The sequence below is a fragment of the Helianthus annuus genome, chromosome 15 (genome assembly GCF_002127325.2).
Source record: "Helianthus annuus cultivar XRQ/B chromosome 15, HanXRQr2.0-SUNRISE, whole genome shotgun sequence".
Taxonomy (NCBI): Eukaryota; Viridiplantae; Streptophyta; class Magnoliopsida; order Asterales; family Asteraceae; genus Helianthus; species Helianthus annuus.
The window spans coordinates 171,888,933-171,904,620 of NC_035447.2; the positions used below are offsets into that span (position 1 = coordinate 171,888,933).

Below are 15,688 nucleotides of genomic sequence, written 5' to 3' on the forward strand. Positions count from 1 at the left end.
CTTGGACCCCGCCAGAGGCTGCCACCCCTTGGACCCTGCTCCCATGGGCGCTGCCCCCGGACCCCCGCCAAGGTCCATTTAAACTATCATTTCAGAACCCTAAATATTCCTTAGATTCATTTAAAACTATCAATCTCAAAATTTATAACTTAAACCCATTACATATTAGCTCAATACTTATTTTAGTTTTAAAATAATAATAATAATGATAATAATAATAATAATAATAATAATAATAATAATAACAACAACAACAACAACTTAAAACCATTGTGCCAGGGCACAATTTTTCAAACTCGGACAGGACATCTGAATTTTCAAGACCGATTCTGCTCAGGATAATCTCTTCCTAATTTCTTCATATCCATTAGCCGTCATTTGATCACCTTGTGAACATTACATTAGTCTTCAGTACTTCTAAACTTCTGAACTTTTATAATCTTTCAACGTGTTTTGTTTGACATTTCATGGGAAACATCGATGATTGTAAACATACGGGCTTGTTTTATCCAATCTGCTTTTACATGCATGAATCTGGTACTCAACAGTCAACATGATTAGGTCATGTCAAAATTGTTACATACGTGGCAGTTGATGATGGACAAGTGGCTCAATCTTGATCGTCCATGGATAACTACCTTTGTCACTTTTCCAATAAATGATCAGAGCAAGAGAGGTTTTGAGAGTGAATTTGTATTGTTTCTTATTTTACTACTCATCTATTTCTCATTCCATATAATCAATTGACATCAAGTGAATTTGTATCTAATTTTTTTAGTGTTATATATACGTGTATTTCGATATCGCACCCTTAGAAATTTCAACATTCAACTCATAGAAACTAGAAACCTTGACACCGAAATTTTAGAAAACTTGATACTGAACCATAGAAAATTTGAGAATGAACTTTAACCAACATTTTAATTAAAAAAGAATAATTTATTAAGCCTACATTCTATTAATAGAATAACCCATTAATTCACTTAACCCACATTCAATTAAAACAATAACTCATTAAGGGTTAAGCCCACCACATAAGCTTATAAACCATTTAAATCCAATTTAACAAAAAAAAAAAAAAAAGTAACAAATTAAAAGGGAATGTAGAACAGCGGAAGCAATATCACACCTAACATTGCCAATGAGATGGTGGTAGAGTGGTAAGAGAGAGACTTGGTATTCTAAGGGACTCAAGTTCGATTCCTGCCCTCCCCATTATTTTATGCGGCACCTGGTGATGATGGGAGACTAGGCGAATAGGTGGAGATCGCTAGTTCGATCCTTGAACTGAGTGGGTTTTACCTCACCGCACTGTCGTGCCTTCGGGCGAGTGTTCACGGGCTTCGGCCCTAGTGAGGGTTTTCCCCGGTTTGGAGGCGAGTGTATCCCGATGTGGTGAATTTGGTCAGTAACCCATTTGGAGGATTCGTTGACCGTTCAAAAAACTAAAAAAATATCACACCTAACACCGCCATCAATTAATATCATTGGATTACTTATTTGCATAAGTAATTTGAGCCCATCTCATAGTTTTCGTGGGTTCGGTATATCGAAGATACTGGGTTCAATATATTGAAGATACTGTGATTAGCCGATATGTATCCTTATGATTTTGATGAAAAGGATAACGATAGACTCCATACGGAACCCAAAGTCTATATTGATAATATGAAATAAGATACAGGGAACAATATATCTAGTCTCGTGCAATTGATGCCCGAAATACATTAATTTTACGTTGGTTCACTGATTATTGAAGTTAGCTCTCATTTTACCCATTGCGACTGCTAACCGTTAAGATATGCTTTTCAGCAACGATGTAGTTGAAGTCTGATTTGCATTATCGGATTGGTGATGTACATTTAAGTGATAATTGCATTGGTTTTACTAAAAAAGATTTGTTTAGAAAGGTTTTGATAAATGATGTGATGGATAGGTTTCCAAAAATAAAACCTTGTTGATAATAGCTTTAGTTAATTTCTATGATTCACTTTTAATATATTGACGTATTTTTTTATTCATTATTTTCATTTTAATATGATTTTTTCTGTTTTTATTATGTGAGCCAACTCGAACCGGTTAACCGGACCAGATATAAAAACCCGAAATTTAGTGATAGACAATCGATAATTCGTTCCTTAAAAGTTTCTAAACCCGTAGAAAAAAAAATCCTAGCTATGTCCCTGATTCTAGAACTTCTTATTTATCAAAAGGCTAGGGAATTGAGTTTCAAAGACTCCATAACGGTGTACAAGTGTCATCTCCATCACCAAGTGTCTAGTTAGTACTGTAATAACATTCACATCTCATCCATTATCTTTATCTTTAAAATCTATATATAATCTAAAATTTAGTTACATCTTCTATTTTAAAACCTAATTTATGAATGTTTTAAATGCAATTTTTAAAATACAATTGATTACAATAATATAATACAAAAACAATATCACCCTCCATCCCCGTTATCCCCTTTAATTAGGGTTATCTCAATCTCTGAAGATGGAGAATCCATCTTCCACAACCAAATCCCTCCTCGACGAATTTTAAGGGAAATCCCCAAACTGGCATCACACACTTCGACTTTTGAAGATGGAGAATCCATCTTCCGCAACCAAACCCCTGCTCGACGAATTCTAAGGGAAATCCTCAATCTTGCATCATCTGTCTTTCTCACGGTTCGAGTTTTTGAAACCCTACTCTCCGTTTGCCTCAGTCACTACCGCGATATTCCTTAATCTCCGTCGGCAATGAAGTCGCTGATGTGTGCGAAGGCGGTACTCGACGGTAGTGATGGGCGCTTGAATGTGGCGACACTGAACCCTAAACCACTGACGATGGTGCGTTTCGTTTTAAAATGGTATTTTCTGAATTCGTTTGATCTTACATGTTCACTTCAAATTTTAGTTTTGGTCTTTTGAATGTGTAGGGAAGAAATTAGTTGGGTTAATTTGAGGGTTTTAAATTTGGTTTGATTTAGGTTGAAGGTAGTGTTTCACTGCCTTAATCTCCGACGGCAATGAAGTCGCTGATGTGTGCGAAGGCGGTACTCGACGGTAGTGATGGGCGCTTGAATGTGGCGACACTGAACCCTAAACCACTGACGATGGTGCGTTTCGTTTAAAAATGGTACTTTCAGAATTCGTTTGATCTTACATGTTCACTTCAAATTTTAGTTTTGGTCTTTTGAATATGTAGTGAAGAAATTAGTTGGGTTAATTTGAGGTTTTTATATTTGGTAAATTAGTTGGGTTAATTTGAGGGTTTTATATTTGGTTTCATTTAGGTTGAAGGTAGACATTCCCGTATATCACGGTTGGATTATAGCTCCACAGGTATATCCGTTTAAGCATGTAAATCTGTATATGCAATAAGAACATGTTTAACAATCAACATGAATATAAATAAATTTTGTCTTTACATTGGTGGCAGGATATCGAAACTTCAAATGCCATTGGCTCAAAGTCGTATGATACGCTGATGGAGGATCTTACGGATCTACAAATTCGAAATATGAGAACTCTTTCTATGAATACTAGAGATCCTGAGAATCATGAAAGTGATGAAGTAGTGAAAGAAACAGATACGTCGGGTGGTGAGTGTAGCGGATCAAGGATCAGGCGCGATGGTGATTGGGTAACTTTCGGTGAATCAACGTCAAATGAAGCAAGCTCATCTGCAGTTAATATCGTTCGTGGATCAGCGATAGAGATGACGGAAATTATATCCGGTTCTTCAACTTCAACATCTAACGAGAATGAAGATGAGGTTGGAATTACTGCAAGACAAGGGGAACTGATAAAAAACTTTCTCGACAACAATGCGAGTCAGTTAACTGTGCATGGGTATGTAACTATGTATTGCTCATTCAGCGCGTTATATATTTCTGTTAAAACAAGGTTCTGATATCTTCGATTATTGCATCGTTTGCAGCTTATATTGCTTGATAGACGGTATAAAAGATCGCGAACTTTGTGTGTTATTTCGCAATGATCACTTCAGTACAATGTTCAAGGTTGGTTCTTTCAATAAACTTTGTATGTCATTTCAAAGTCTAACTCTTTTGTATGTTGTCTAATTACTCGACGGTAGTGAAGGGCGCTTGAATGTAGCGACACTGAACCCTAAACCACTGATGATGGTGCGTTTCGTTTAAAAATGGTACTTTCTGAATTCGTTTGATCTTACATGTTCACTTCAAATTTTAGTTTTGGTCTTTTGAATGTGTGGTGAAGAAATTAGTTGGGTTAATTTGAGGGTTTTATATTTGGTTTGATTTAGGTTGAAGGTAGTGTTTCACTGTCTTAATCTCCGACGGCAATGAAGTCGCTGATGTGTGCGAAGGCGGTACTCGACGGTAGTGATGGGCGCTTGAATGTGGCGACACTGAACCCTAAACCACTGACGATGGTGCGTTTCGTTTAAAAATGGTACTTTCAGAATTCGTTTGATCTTACATGTTCACTTCAAATTTTAGTTTTGGTCTTTTGAATATGTAGTGAAGAAATTAGTTGGGTTAATTTGAGGGTTTTATATTTGGTTTTATTCTCTTTGGGTATTTTCATGAAGTGTGAAGACTGGGCAAAAAAAAATGATTTTAGTTATGTCTTTTGCAGCCTCAATGGATAGCACATGAAGTGCTTCGTAATGAACCTTCAAACGAACAGTAACATTTAGTTAGCATATTGAAATTAGTCAATTCAGAATATGAGTTCCAAGATAATATAAACTTTTACTGCATACACTGTTTAAATGATCTGATATTTGTTAATTGGTGTTAGTTTTAATAAAGAATCAGCCTAATATAGTATGATGTTGATCAGGTTGGGGATGTCGGCCTTTCAAAATTGAAGCATTCAACCTTTTTCCTTGGTCTTGCAAGCGTACGGCATTGTTGGATATTTGATTGTTCGACAATCTTCGGGTGATGATTTCCATTTTTACCCTTCTCAAAGTTTTTTTTTTTGGCTTATCATTTAAACCTGCCGTGATATTCACCAGGTTGGGTGCTTCGGTGTTTTAAAGTTGAGGCATACAACCCTTTTATCTGCTGCCTTAGGCGAGGGACAGTAAGAACATTTTCTTTCGTTATTTCCTTGGTTAAGTGTCAGAATTGGCAAAAAAAATATTGGTTATGGTTATGCCTTTGACACCCTCAATAGATGCCACCTGAAGTTCTTCGTAAGGAACCCTCAAGGTTGCTAAATGTGTCAAAATTGGCAAAAAAAATATTGGTTAGGGTTTTAGCTAGGGATATTGATTAATGAGGCCTTTTATATACCACAGTTGCATGAACATTCAATGGGCCGATTTACGGTAGGTTTTAATTGCATTGATAATAATTACCCAACTTCTTCCTAGGAAGGTGAATGGTCTTACTTTCTATTATATGACCTCCACCCTCCCTATTGTTGTTCACCCATATTCAGAGTTGTTAAACCGCTGTCATGTCTAGCTCTCTCAATGTTAATACATCAGAAATTGGTGTTGCCAACCAATTGGTCCTTGCTGACCTCCGTGAGGGGACTACCGGCCCCATCACGGTGATGGTTTGTAGAAAGTGGGACGTCACAAGTGTCAATGGCCGCTTCATGAGCACTGATTATGTCGTCAGTGATATAAAGGGACATTTCACCCTTTTACCCCCCATACCCTTTCCCTTTTACGAGTTTCATCGTTATTGAAAGTCTACTGTTTGGTTTACGTAGGGAGGTGTCATGCATTGTACCGCCCGGAATAACATTGCACATTACTTCTTTGACAAGCTAAAAGAGGGTGGGGTATATTTACTCAAGGGTTTTGTAGTCCAACGTACCGATCAATACCGGATTCTGAAAGACAACCCCTTTGTTATCGGGTTAAATGGCTCCACGGTAGTTAAAAAGGTTGACGATGGCGGTAGTTCATTTACGCGCTACCCGTTTTTACTTACGCCGTTTGAGGAACTCGAACCAACAGAGGGCAAGTACTTTGTAGGTATGTTTACTCTCCTGATGCTGGTGTAACGGTTTTGCGGGGGAAATCAGGCTCAAAAAACAGTACTAACCCCACATAGTATGAAACTGATCTTTTATTTAGTTTGTAGTCTGCTATAACGGGCTAAGAGAAATAAAAAGGGGATCCACGTAGAGTGTATAACATTGAAAAATAGTAAAAGTCGGGTGTTCCATTGGTGTTAGTGAGCCTTTGATGTCTGTCCAAACAAGCTGGTAGGAACCACCTGTTTCTACTACTAGATTATCCTTCGACCCATCCGACAGGGCTCACCTGGGTAGAAAAACATTTTACCCTTAAAATCTACAAAACCTACTACTTGAATGTAAAACATGCGCATAGTAAACGGGGCAAGTAATGGGTCAAATGGGTTGGAAATTTAAACGTAAGAACCATTTTGCTTTACGAATCTAAAAAGAGTAACGACTATCTGGTGTAGAACACCATCTACTCTGTCGTGTGCGTACGAGAAATGACTGAACGAATGGTGAATCTGGTTTTCAGTTCAGCCCCTAGCCGTGTTTCAGTATAAATTCAGAATCCGGGTTCCGCAAATATGACCAATATAGCGATAAATATGTCTCCTGTTGGTTCGAATTCCTAAAAAGCCGTAAACTAATTTATTCGGGTTTGGGTTAAATATACATGTCAAATATACATACTAAACCGAATCAATTAGTTAACTCAGCCGAATTTATATGTATATTATATCAAAAATACCCTGTTATATATGCTATTTTACATGTATATTTAACCAACTGGGTAAACTAATTGGTTAGCTACACCGAATAAACGCTGGATTCTAGGTTTTGGTTAAATATACATGTAAGATAGCATATAAATTCAGAATCCGGGGACCCCGAATGGTTCGATCAGCTACCTACACCGAATAAATTAGTTTACTCCGACGAATTTGGCTCCACATTGGCTCAGTTAGGCTATTAGACATATTTATAATTCAGACGAATCTTCACTACACTACAGATGTTATCGGATATGTTACTGAGGTGGGGCCGCAGTCTGTGAAATCATCGGGTGCTCGCGCGGTTGAGTTCAATCTAAACAACGAACGGTATGTACCTAATCCTTATCCCATGTTTGTTCTTTCTTTTTCCGTAACCTAACCCTCTAACTTTTTGACCTTTTCAGGGACATGGGATGGTTGGTTTATTTGTCTATTTTAGGCTGGAAAAACAACGCTGATCCAAAAACTGTTGATTGTAGCTGGTTTGAACACATTGACAGAAACACGTATTTCGAGACGGTTCCCATCTGTCGTTTTGTGGATGGGGGGTGTCATAGTCTTTCGTGCCTGCTACTGTTTAAATCATTATGACAGGTCAATATAGCGACACCGTGGAACCTCAAAAAGTGGTTACAACCTTGCACATCAACCTTTTATAAAACTTATGGTGTTTCGCTCAATATTACATCCAACTGAATCCCACATGTTGATGCTTATATAGAAAATTTAGAGGATTATGAGAGGGGCTTAAGAAACTACTGTTATTGTTACTTCAACTCTACAAATTGTGCTTCGTTTTACTTGGTTTTGGCGTAATGACACACGGTTAGTTTTGAATCATCTTACATATTCTATCTTTTACAATTAAGAATTTAATTGGCTGGAAATGTTTCTGTTTTATAGATTCAGATTCATGCGACCACTACCTACAGTTTCATTGGCAGCTCTAAACGGTTATACATCATAAGAGCTTGGTTTTACCTTGGTATGCATATCTAAATATGTGCATGTATGTATATATATTCTCTTCATACAGGGGATATGTATATACATTGATATAAATTTATAGCTTTATATATATTTAATAATGTTCATTTATAAATGTATGCGCTCCTGATACTCAACTTCCATAACATCAACTTATTAGTATTGACACAAACACGTATTTTGACACGTTTGCCATCTGTCGTTTTGTAGGGGGGAGGGGGGTCATACGCTTTCATGCCTACTATTGTTTCAATCAGATTGGCTGGTCAACATAGTGCCACTGTGGAACCTCAAAAGGTCGTTACACACTTCCACATCAGCCTTTTATAAAGCTTATAGTGCTTAGTTCAATATTACCACCAATTGACTTCGACATGCTGAAGATTATATAGAGAATTGACACGAATATGACAGGGACTCAAGGAGCTGCTGCTATTGTTACTTCAACTCTTCGAATTGTGCTTCGTCTTAGTAGACTTTGGCGTATTTTCACACGGTCAGTTTTGAATCATCTTATACATCCTGTCTTTTCCCGTTCAGAATTTAATTGGTTGGAAATGTTTCGGTCCTTATGATTTCGGATTCATCAGACCATTATCTACAGTTTGTTGGGTCGCTCCAGCCGGTTATATATCATACGAGCTTGGTGTTAGTATGGTATGCATATCTAATTATGTGCGTGTATATATATGTATATATCTATATATATTATCTGCATATAGGGTATATTTATATCAACTAATATAGATTTATAGATTTATATAGATTTAATAATATAGTTTTATATATGTATAGACTCCTCATATTCAACTTCCATAACATCAAATTATTATTAATGGTTATCATTTCAGATATTGTAACATCTTTGCTTTTTAACTTCCATTCAAATGAAAACTGCCATAGGTCATCCCAAGAGGCTGCTTATCATGTTTCTATAAATTCACAACCATATTCAAGCATCCTACCTTTCATTATACAACCTGTGGCTGAATATCCAAAAGACCCCTGCAAACATGAAGAAAACTACTACTGTTGCTAACTGTCCAGCAAGTCTGGCAACTGTTGAAGAAATATTAAACCATGGGCGAGAAAATAAGAAACACGCGGTATAAACACTTTCTATAATTTCGAATGTTTCCCCCAGCATTATTATTATCCATACATTGAACGTGTTTCTTCTAATCCATGCAGAATGCTGAGTTCAACTGCCGTGTTGTGATTAAAGGCGTACGTAATAGCGAAGAGTGGTTCAGACTTATGTGTGGAGGAGGGAAATGCATGAAAGGTGTATCGCATGAACACGGGGAGTTGTGGTGTGAAGGCTGTGAAAACCCAGTTATGATTCCTCGAGCAAGGTTCGTCTTTGGTATTCTATAGTTATGTACTTTGGCAAACCTCTTTACACATTTTCACATCTGAATAAAAAAAAATTACCAACAGATTCCATCTTCAACTTGATGTGGTCGATTCCACGGCTAATGTGGTCATCGTGTGCTTCGATGACACTGCACAACTTCTAACAAGCACCACTGCCCAGTCTATACTGAATGTGGAATCGGGTCTCTCGCACATCTACACCGTTTCTTCCGCAATCAACCAGGACAGCTTCACACCAGTCATGATACGGACCTGTAACGGTAACATCTCAACGCTCCCAAACTGCTTACATTCACTTATAGGCACCACCCGAACCATCCAAGTTGATACATCCACATACTACCATCATGGGGCCTTTGAGAGTTTCAACTGCAAACGTGTGCTCCCAGACGAACCCAACTATCAATCCGTTGGATCTACCACTCCTACTCCCATGACTACGAAGGGTAAAGGGGTGATGACAATTCCAACGCCGGTTAAGCTCAAAGAAACAGTCAGCAAGTACATGTAAGTTTGTATACATACTTTTGAATTACGAAATTCCATGAACCACGTAACTACCTGTCCATTTGTATTGTGTTTTAGAAACTGTTCAAATATCAATAATATATGCTACAAACATCATGTTTATTTCTTTATGGCTGTAGTGACACCATCGTTTTTTGATATGTGCTTTCCGACTTGATATGTTTATTCCGTTTGGATACTTAAGTTAAATCGTTAGATTATTGTAACACCTCGAAAAATTTCGTCCAATAATGTCTTGACACGTGTCATAAGGGTCCGGTATGTGAAAACATACTTTAGAGGGACTAAAAGTGACAAACAGTGAAAACTATGGAACGTAAGGGTCCAAAGTGTCAACAATGGATAAATAGACTCTATGATAACCCAACATAATGTTTATAACCTTAAACGGATGGTTCATGGGTCATACGACGCGGAAATTGCACAAAAGTGAAGTATTGTAAACTATAGGGGCCAAAAGTGTCAACATGTTGAATTTATACCTCTGAGTGAACTTTTGGCAGACCCGAAGCTTTGTAAAGCTAAAATATACTCACTAGAATATGTGGTAAAAATTTCGTGAAGTTTCGTCAACGTATGAGAAAGTTATGGCCAAAACCGTACTTGAGGGACTAAAAGCGTCAACGTCGAATTTCATGGCTTTTCGGTTGAGCGCAAAGTTATCCGAGGACATTTCCATGTTGGTAAATGTCCCAAGGTTCTTAAAAACCGAGCTTGGGGGTTTACGAGTCAAAATAAGTAGCCGAAACATCGCGTGCAAGGACAGGGACCAAATCTGCCAAAGTTTGAAACATTTTTGGGCCTGCATACCCCAGGCGACCCGCCTGGGAATCCTTAGGCGGGCCGCGTGAACCCCCCAGCATCAGAAATTCGCGAATTTTGCATATTTGGTCCGAAATTGAGGTGTGTAACAGCTGGTAGCACCTCCCTTTGCACCAATGATAACCCTTGCATGCCTAGGACTATAGTAACCTATCCTCAAACCTCTGAATCCCTCTTTAAATCAGATCATAACCCCATTTCTTTGGCATTTCCTTTGTGATCAAGAACTCTTTCATCTTGCAAAAGCTCTCAAGACTTTCTGGAGTTAATCCGATCATCAAAGCTGATTTCTAGTGTTCACTAAACACCTATAGGACTCTTGTAAGCTCTCAATTCAATCTTTAATCCGTTCTTGTTGTGATTATTGCTAAAAGTCAAACTGGTTGTTCATAAGCTTTGACTTTCTGATTAAACAAGTTTCAATCAGCAATTTCTCGAATTGAAACCTGATTTATGTTGGTAATATTATGGGAAACAAACCCTCAAAAGGGTACTCTCTGATTCCCACTACATGCATGCTAAATGTCGAGTCAAACCTATTTCTAAAAAGTCAACAGAAGCGATTTTTGTGAAAAATGACATGAATAATGATATAGACGACATGCAATCTGTTTGATCTTCATAGAAAGCTTTATTATGAATATAAGAATGTATTTTACCACGATCAACTCGACGATCTTTAGTGTAAACCTGGATTGGAACCGAAAGTCTTATAAAACGACTATTTCGTAGACTATCGATTCGGTTAACGCCAGTTTTGACCGTTTAAGCCATAAAATGAGTTTTATACATTCTTTTGACCCGAAACCTTTTCCTACTGATTTTATTTGTTGAATAAAGCATTTTAAGTATTCTGGAAATATAAAAATCTCAGCTTTTCTTTGAAAACCCGAAAACGCCCTTAAATCGCATTTTTAGCGTTTTAAGCGCATAGTAAGCGTTATACTCGTTTTAAACATATAAGACTTATACCTACTGATGTAATTAGTATATTTTCATATAATAACAGTAAGTATAAGTATATGAACTCAGATTTCCAGTTTAGGCATTTTCAGCCCTTGTGAAATTACTAAAATACCCCTGCGGTGCATAGTTTGGTTTTAAATGATAAATTTGACATATGGGTCATACCCTACTGTTATAACATGTTAAATTAAGTATATTTACTGTATGAACCAGACCCGAAACTCAGATTTCTAATTTTACTCTTTTATGATCTTTTAAAATGACCAAAATGCCCTTCTAAGGCATAAATTGAGTTTAAAAATTTTCCCGGGCAATATAGAACATAACTTACTGATATTATGTCATATTTAAAGCATATTATCTCAGGGAACTTGCATTTGACTTATTTGGCTATCCGTAACGCCCTTTTTGCGTTCGGTTCGGGTTACGTAACTAGTTTGCGTAAATTGACCGAAGCGGGTCAAACGTTATCATTTTCGTCTCAAAATCCAGAATGTATCTAGTATACCCATATTATACAAGTATTCAAACTTGTAGGGTCTAGATCACGTTCTATCCGGTCTTCGCTTAATCATGCGCTTGAACCGCATATTTCCTTAAAACTAACCGGTCTAAGCTTAGGCTTAATTAAAGACCCGTTAGTATCCTAATTGGTTAATTATACCATCGTTCCAGACTAGAGCTTTCCGGTAAATTGTACTTACGCTTACTTAGGAATACGGCTGAGTTATTATTCTTGCTATTTAAGACAGGAGCTAGCTCAGGTAAATACATTTTAACTTATTTTCCCTTATACGGGCTTGGGATACGGTATTATAAAAATACCGCTTGGTCGGGTGTAGAAACCTTTTAATCGGAGATGATTAAATTGCATAATCCCGTTTTAATCTGTATTGATTGATAACAAATAACATTGGGGGTTAATGACCGTGTCCTGGATATCCTTGGCTCATTTTAAAAAGTGAATGGCCACGACGTAAGCACAAGGTGTAGACAGAACACCTCCTGTTGCATATGTATAACGTATACTCACTCGTGAGATTTTCTTCTTGTGAGATTATATTTGTGGTGTGTCGATTAATCTTGTCCGGCTTGTATTGTATAATCACCGGCCCCAAATGTTGGACAACCATGTAAATCGGATACAAGATTTTTATTAATAAAATTGTCCCAAGTATAAAGATTAATTTTGCCTCTGTGCATTTTAATCAATGTGTCAAGATATTTGTGCCGTTTGCACTCAAATTACTTTTCAAACTCTTTTTCCAAAAATGAGTCAGTTAATTGTATTTACCAGTGTAAACTGACGTATTTTTCCAAAAGGTTAAGTGACAGGTACTATGCGTAATTGGCTGGGAGCTCGGGGCGTCACTAGGGAATCTTGCAAGTCCTAGATGCCTAAAGTCTATTGAACAGTTATCTTTTACTGATCCGCCTGTGGATCCTTTACCTTCCGTTGTAATACTTTGACATTACTTATATTCGGAATGTAATATGTTTATCTTTTGCTTCCGCTGTGCATTTATATATTGTGTTGTTTGTCTATGATGACGCCAACTACGTCACTATGCTCCCCACTGGGCCCACCGGTGACACGTGGAAAATTGGGGTGTGACAGGTTGGTATCAGAGCCAACGCTGAGTGAATTAAATACTATCCTAATGTGTTTAATCTCAGTGACACAATTGCACATACTCGAGTCTAGACTTAACATAGGAATACTCCCGATTCTAATCTGGAATTTACTGCTTCCGATTATTTTTATTGGATACGTCGCCAAGCGAAGAAGCCGTAATAGGAGTTCTCCACACCGGAGCCCGAGATGCTGAGTCTTGTACCGCGGCTAAAATGGAACGAACATCCAAGGAGAAAGCATTCAGGAATAAGATGAAGAAGAAACTCCTTTTACTGAAAATCGTTTTCCTTATTAGTCCTTATAAGGACATAATTATCTTTTAATGCCTACGGGCCAAACTTATTTAAAACATCCATTAGTGATGTAGTGCCTACGGGCCAAACTTATTAAACATCCATTAGTGATGTAGTGCCTGCGGGCCAAAATTATTAAACATCCAATAGTGATGTAGCGCCTACGGGCCATACTAATTGTCATATAAGACAGAAGGCAGTGGTGGTCTATGACTCCCTGTCAAGAAAAGGTAATGAACTTTGATTCACACCTAAATGCCTTGATCCCAGACGATCATGGCTTATAAATTAAACTTGTCCATGTGACTAAGCCTTTTGTGCTATTACTAAATGCCTCGATCCCAGACGATCATGGCTTATAAATTAACTTGTCTGCGCGACTAGGCCATTTGTGCTATTATTAACTTATAAATTAGGATTTATGATAAAATCCTGAATAAAATAAATATCCTTCCTTCCCTGCCAGTAGGCATTTTTAAAAAGGATCTTAAAGGTGAAATCTAGCCTACGCGGCCAAGATGGTGAAACCTACCCAAGGGATTCAGATCTCTGTTAACACCTAAGAACGTGTTAGCACTCCTGACAAATGTGATTCGATAAATCACAACAATCAACCTTATATTGGATTCTTCCAATTTTCTTATCTAGCCTAGTGATTTAGAAATCATGGCTTATGTCATCCTATAAGATGATCACATTATAAACATCCGATAGTGATGAAGTGCCTCCGGGCTAAACTTGTTGTCCGATAAGACAACGACGGTGGTGGTCTTTGACCTCCTGTCTAAAAGTATTGGACCAGGTCCAAGCATAATAGTCGGTAGGATCCATACGATCTCGACTAATAGCATCTGAGAAGATGATCATATTATAACCATCCCTCAAGAGGGGAACGCCCACGGGCTATGCCTATTGTCCTAAAGGACAAAAGACAGTTGAAGTCTACAACTCCCTGTCAATAGAAGGTAATGAACGTGATTCGAACCTTGAATGCCTCAATTCTCTGGAATCATGGCTTACAAAAATTTAGAACTGTCCTTGTGACTAGGCCTTATGCGCCACTTTAATATCCTTAATGTTTTATAACTAGGATAAATTATAATGGAAAATACTAATTAAATATAACTAACAAGTTAACCAATATGGTTTATATTACCATGGTTGATAAATCGTCAAAGATGATGATTCCATAACAATCTCTGAATAAATCATTGTTAATAATTATGTAGCAATCAAGCTACATGGCTGGATTAGATGAAGTTAACAGTCGTTTGAAGGAGAGCAATGATACTACCAGAATTAGTGTAACTGGAGCAGAACTGCAGGCAATGATAGATTACGCTGTTACTCGAGCTCTTGATCGACAAAATGATGAATCAAATGATACCCTCTCCAAGACTCTATCTATGGCTCGTAGTGAGCCCCCTCCTGAAACACATGAGTCAAGGAAGGTCGATGACCATAACTTGTCAAATCAAAGGAGTGTTCCGTCTAGACAAGTTGTGTTTCATCAAGAGGCACCAGTTAAGACCTGTTCATATAAATATTTTATCTCCTGCAAGTCCAGAGACTTTACAGGAGAAAATGGGGCCATCGATTGCATGACATGGCTCGATGAGATGGACGCTGTTGTTGACATCAGCGGTTGTGCGGGGCAAGATGTTGTGAAATTTGTTTCACAATCATTTAAAGGAGAAGCGTTGGCATGGTGGAGATCATTGCTCCAAGCCACGGGGAAAGTTCTACTCTACAACTTATCTTGGGGACAATTTGTTGCTTTAGTCAAGGAAAACTATTGCCCTCAGCATGAAATAGAAAAGATAGAATCAGACTTCTTGACTTTGGTCATGGAAAATTTGAATTGTCCGGCATATGTGACAAGTTTCAACACTATGTCCCGCCTAGTTCCTTATTTAGTCACCCCTGAACCTAAACGCATAGCGCGTTTCATTGGAGGCCTAGCACCAGGAATAAAAGGTAATGTTAAAGCATCTAGGCCAACCACATATAGGTCCGCGGTGGACTTATCCTTATCTCTCACCTTAGATGCAATCAGACTCAAGTCTGTTAAGGCTTCTGGCGAGAGAAGAAGAGAAAGAGAGGAGGAAAACTCTCATCAAACTAACAAGAAGAAGAAGGGAGGCTCGGAACATGGGAAAGATTCCGAGTTTAGGAAGAACTCGAGTCAGTTTGATAACAGACCCAAATGCAATAACTGCAAAAAGCAGCATTTTGGAAAATGTACGATAGACCCACGCGCTAAATTGTGTGGAATTTGCAAGACCAAGGGCCACAAAACCTTAGAATGCAAGGGGTTAAAGAACGCCACATGCTACAACTGTA

At 37.9% G+C, this 15,688-nt stretch overlaps 1 protein-coding gene across 1 annotated transcript; it reads left to right on the forward strand.

Annotated features, from left to right (window-relative positions):
- The first annotated feature begins 2,747 nt into the window (after positions 1-2,747).
- LOC110900988 lies at positions 2,748-4,075 on the forward strand. The gene is made up of 4 exons (XM_022147842.1): positions 2,748-2,857; positions 3,245-3,332; positions 3,430-3,842; positions 3,931-4,075. Exons 1-4 carry the CDS (start codon positions 2,748-2,750, stop codon positions 4,073-4,075), a joined length of 756 nt encoding a protein of 251 aa, XP_022003534.1.
- Positions 4,076-15,688: the final 11,613 nt, after the last annotated feature.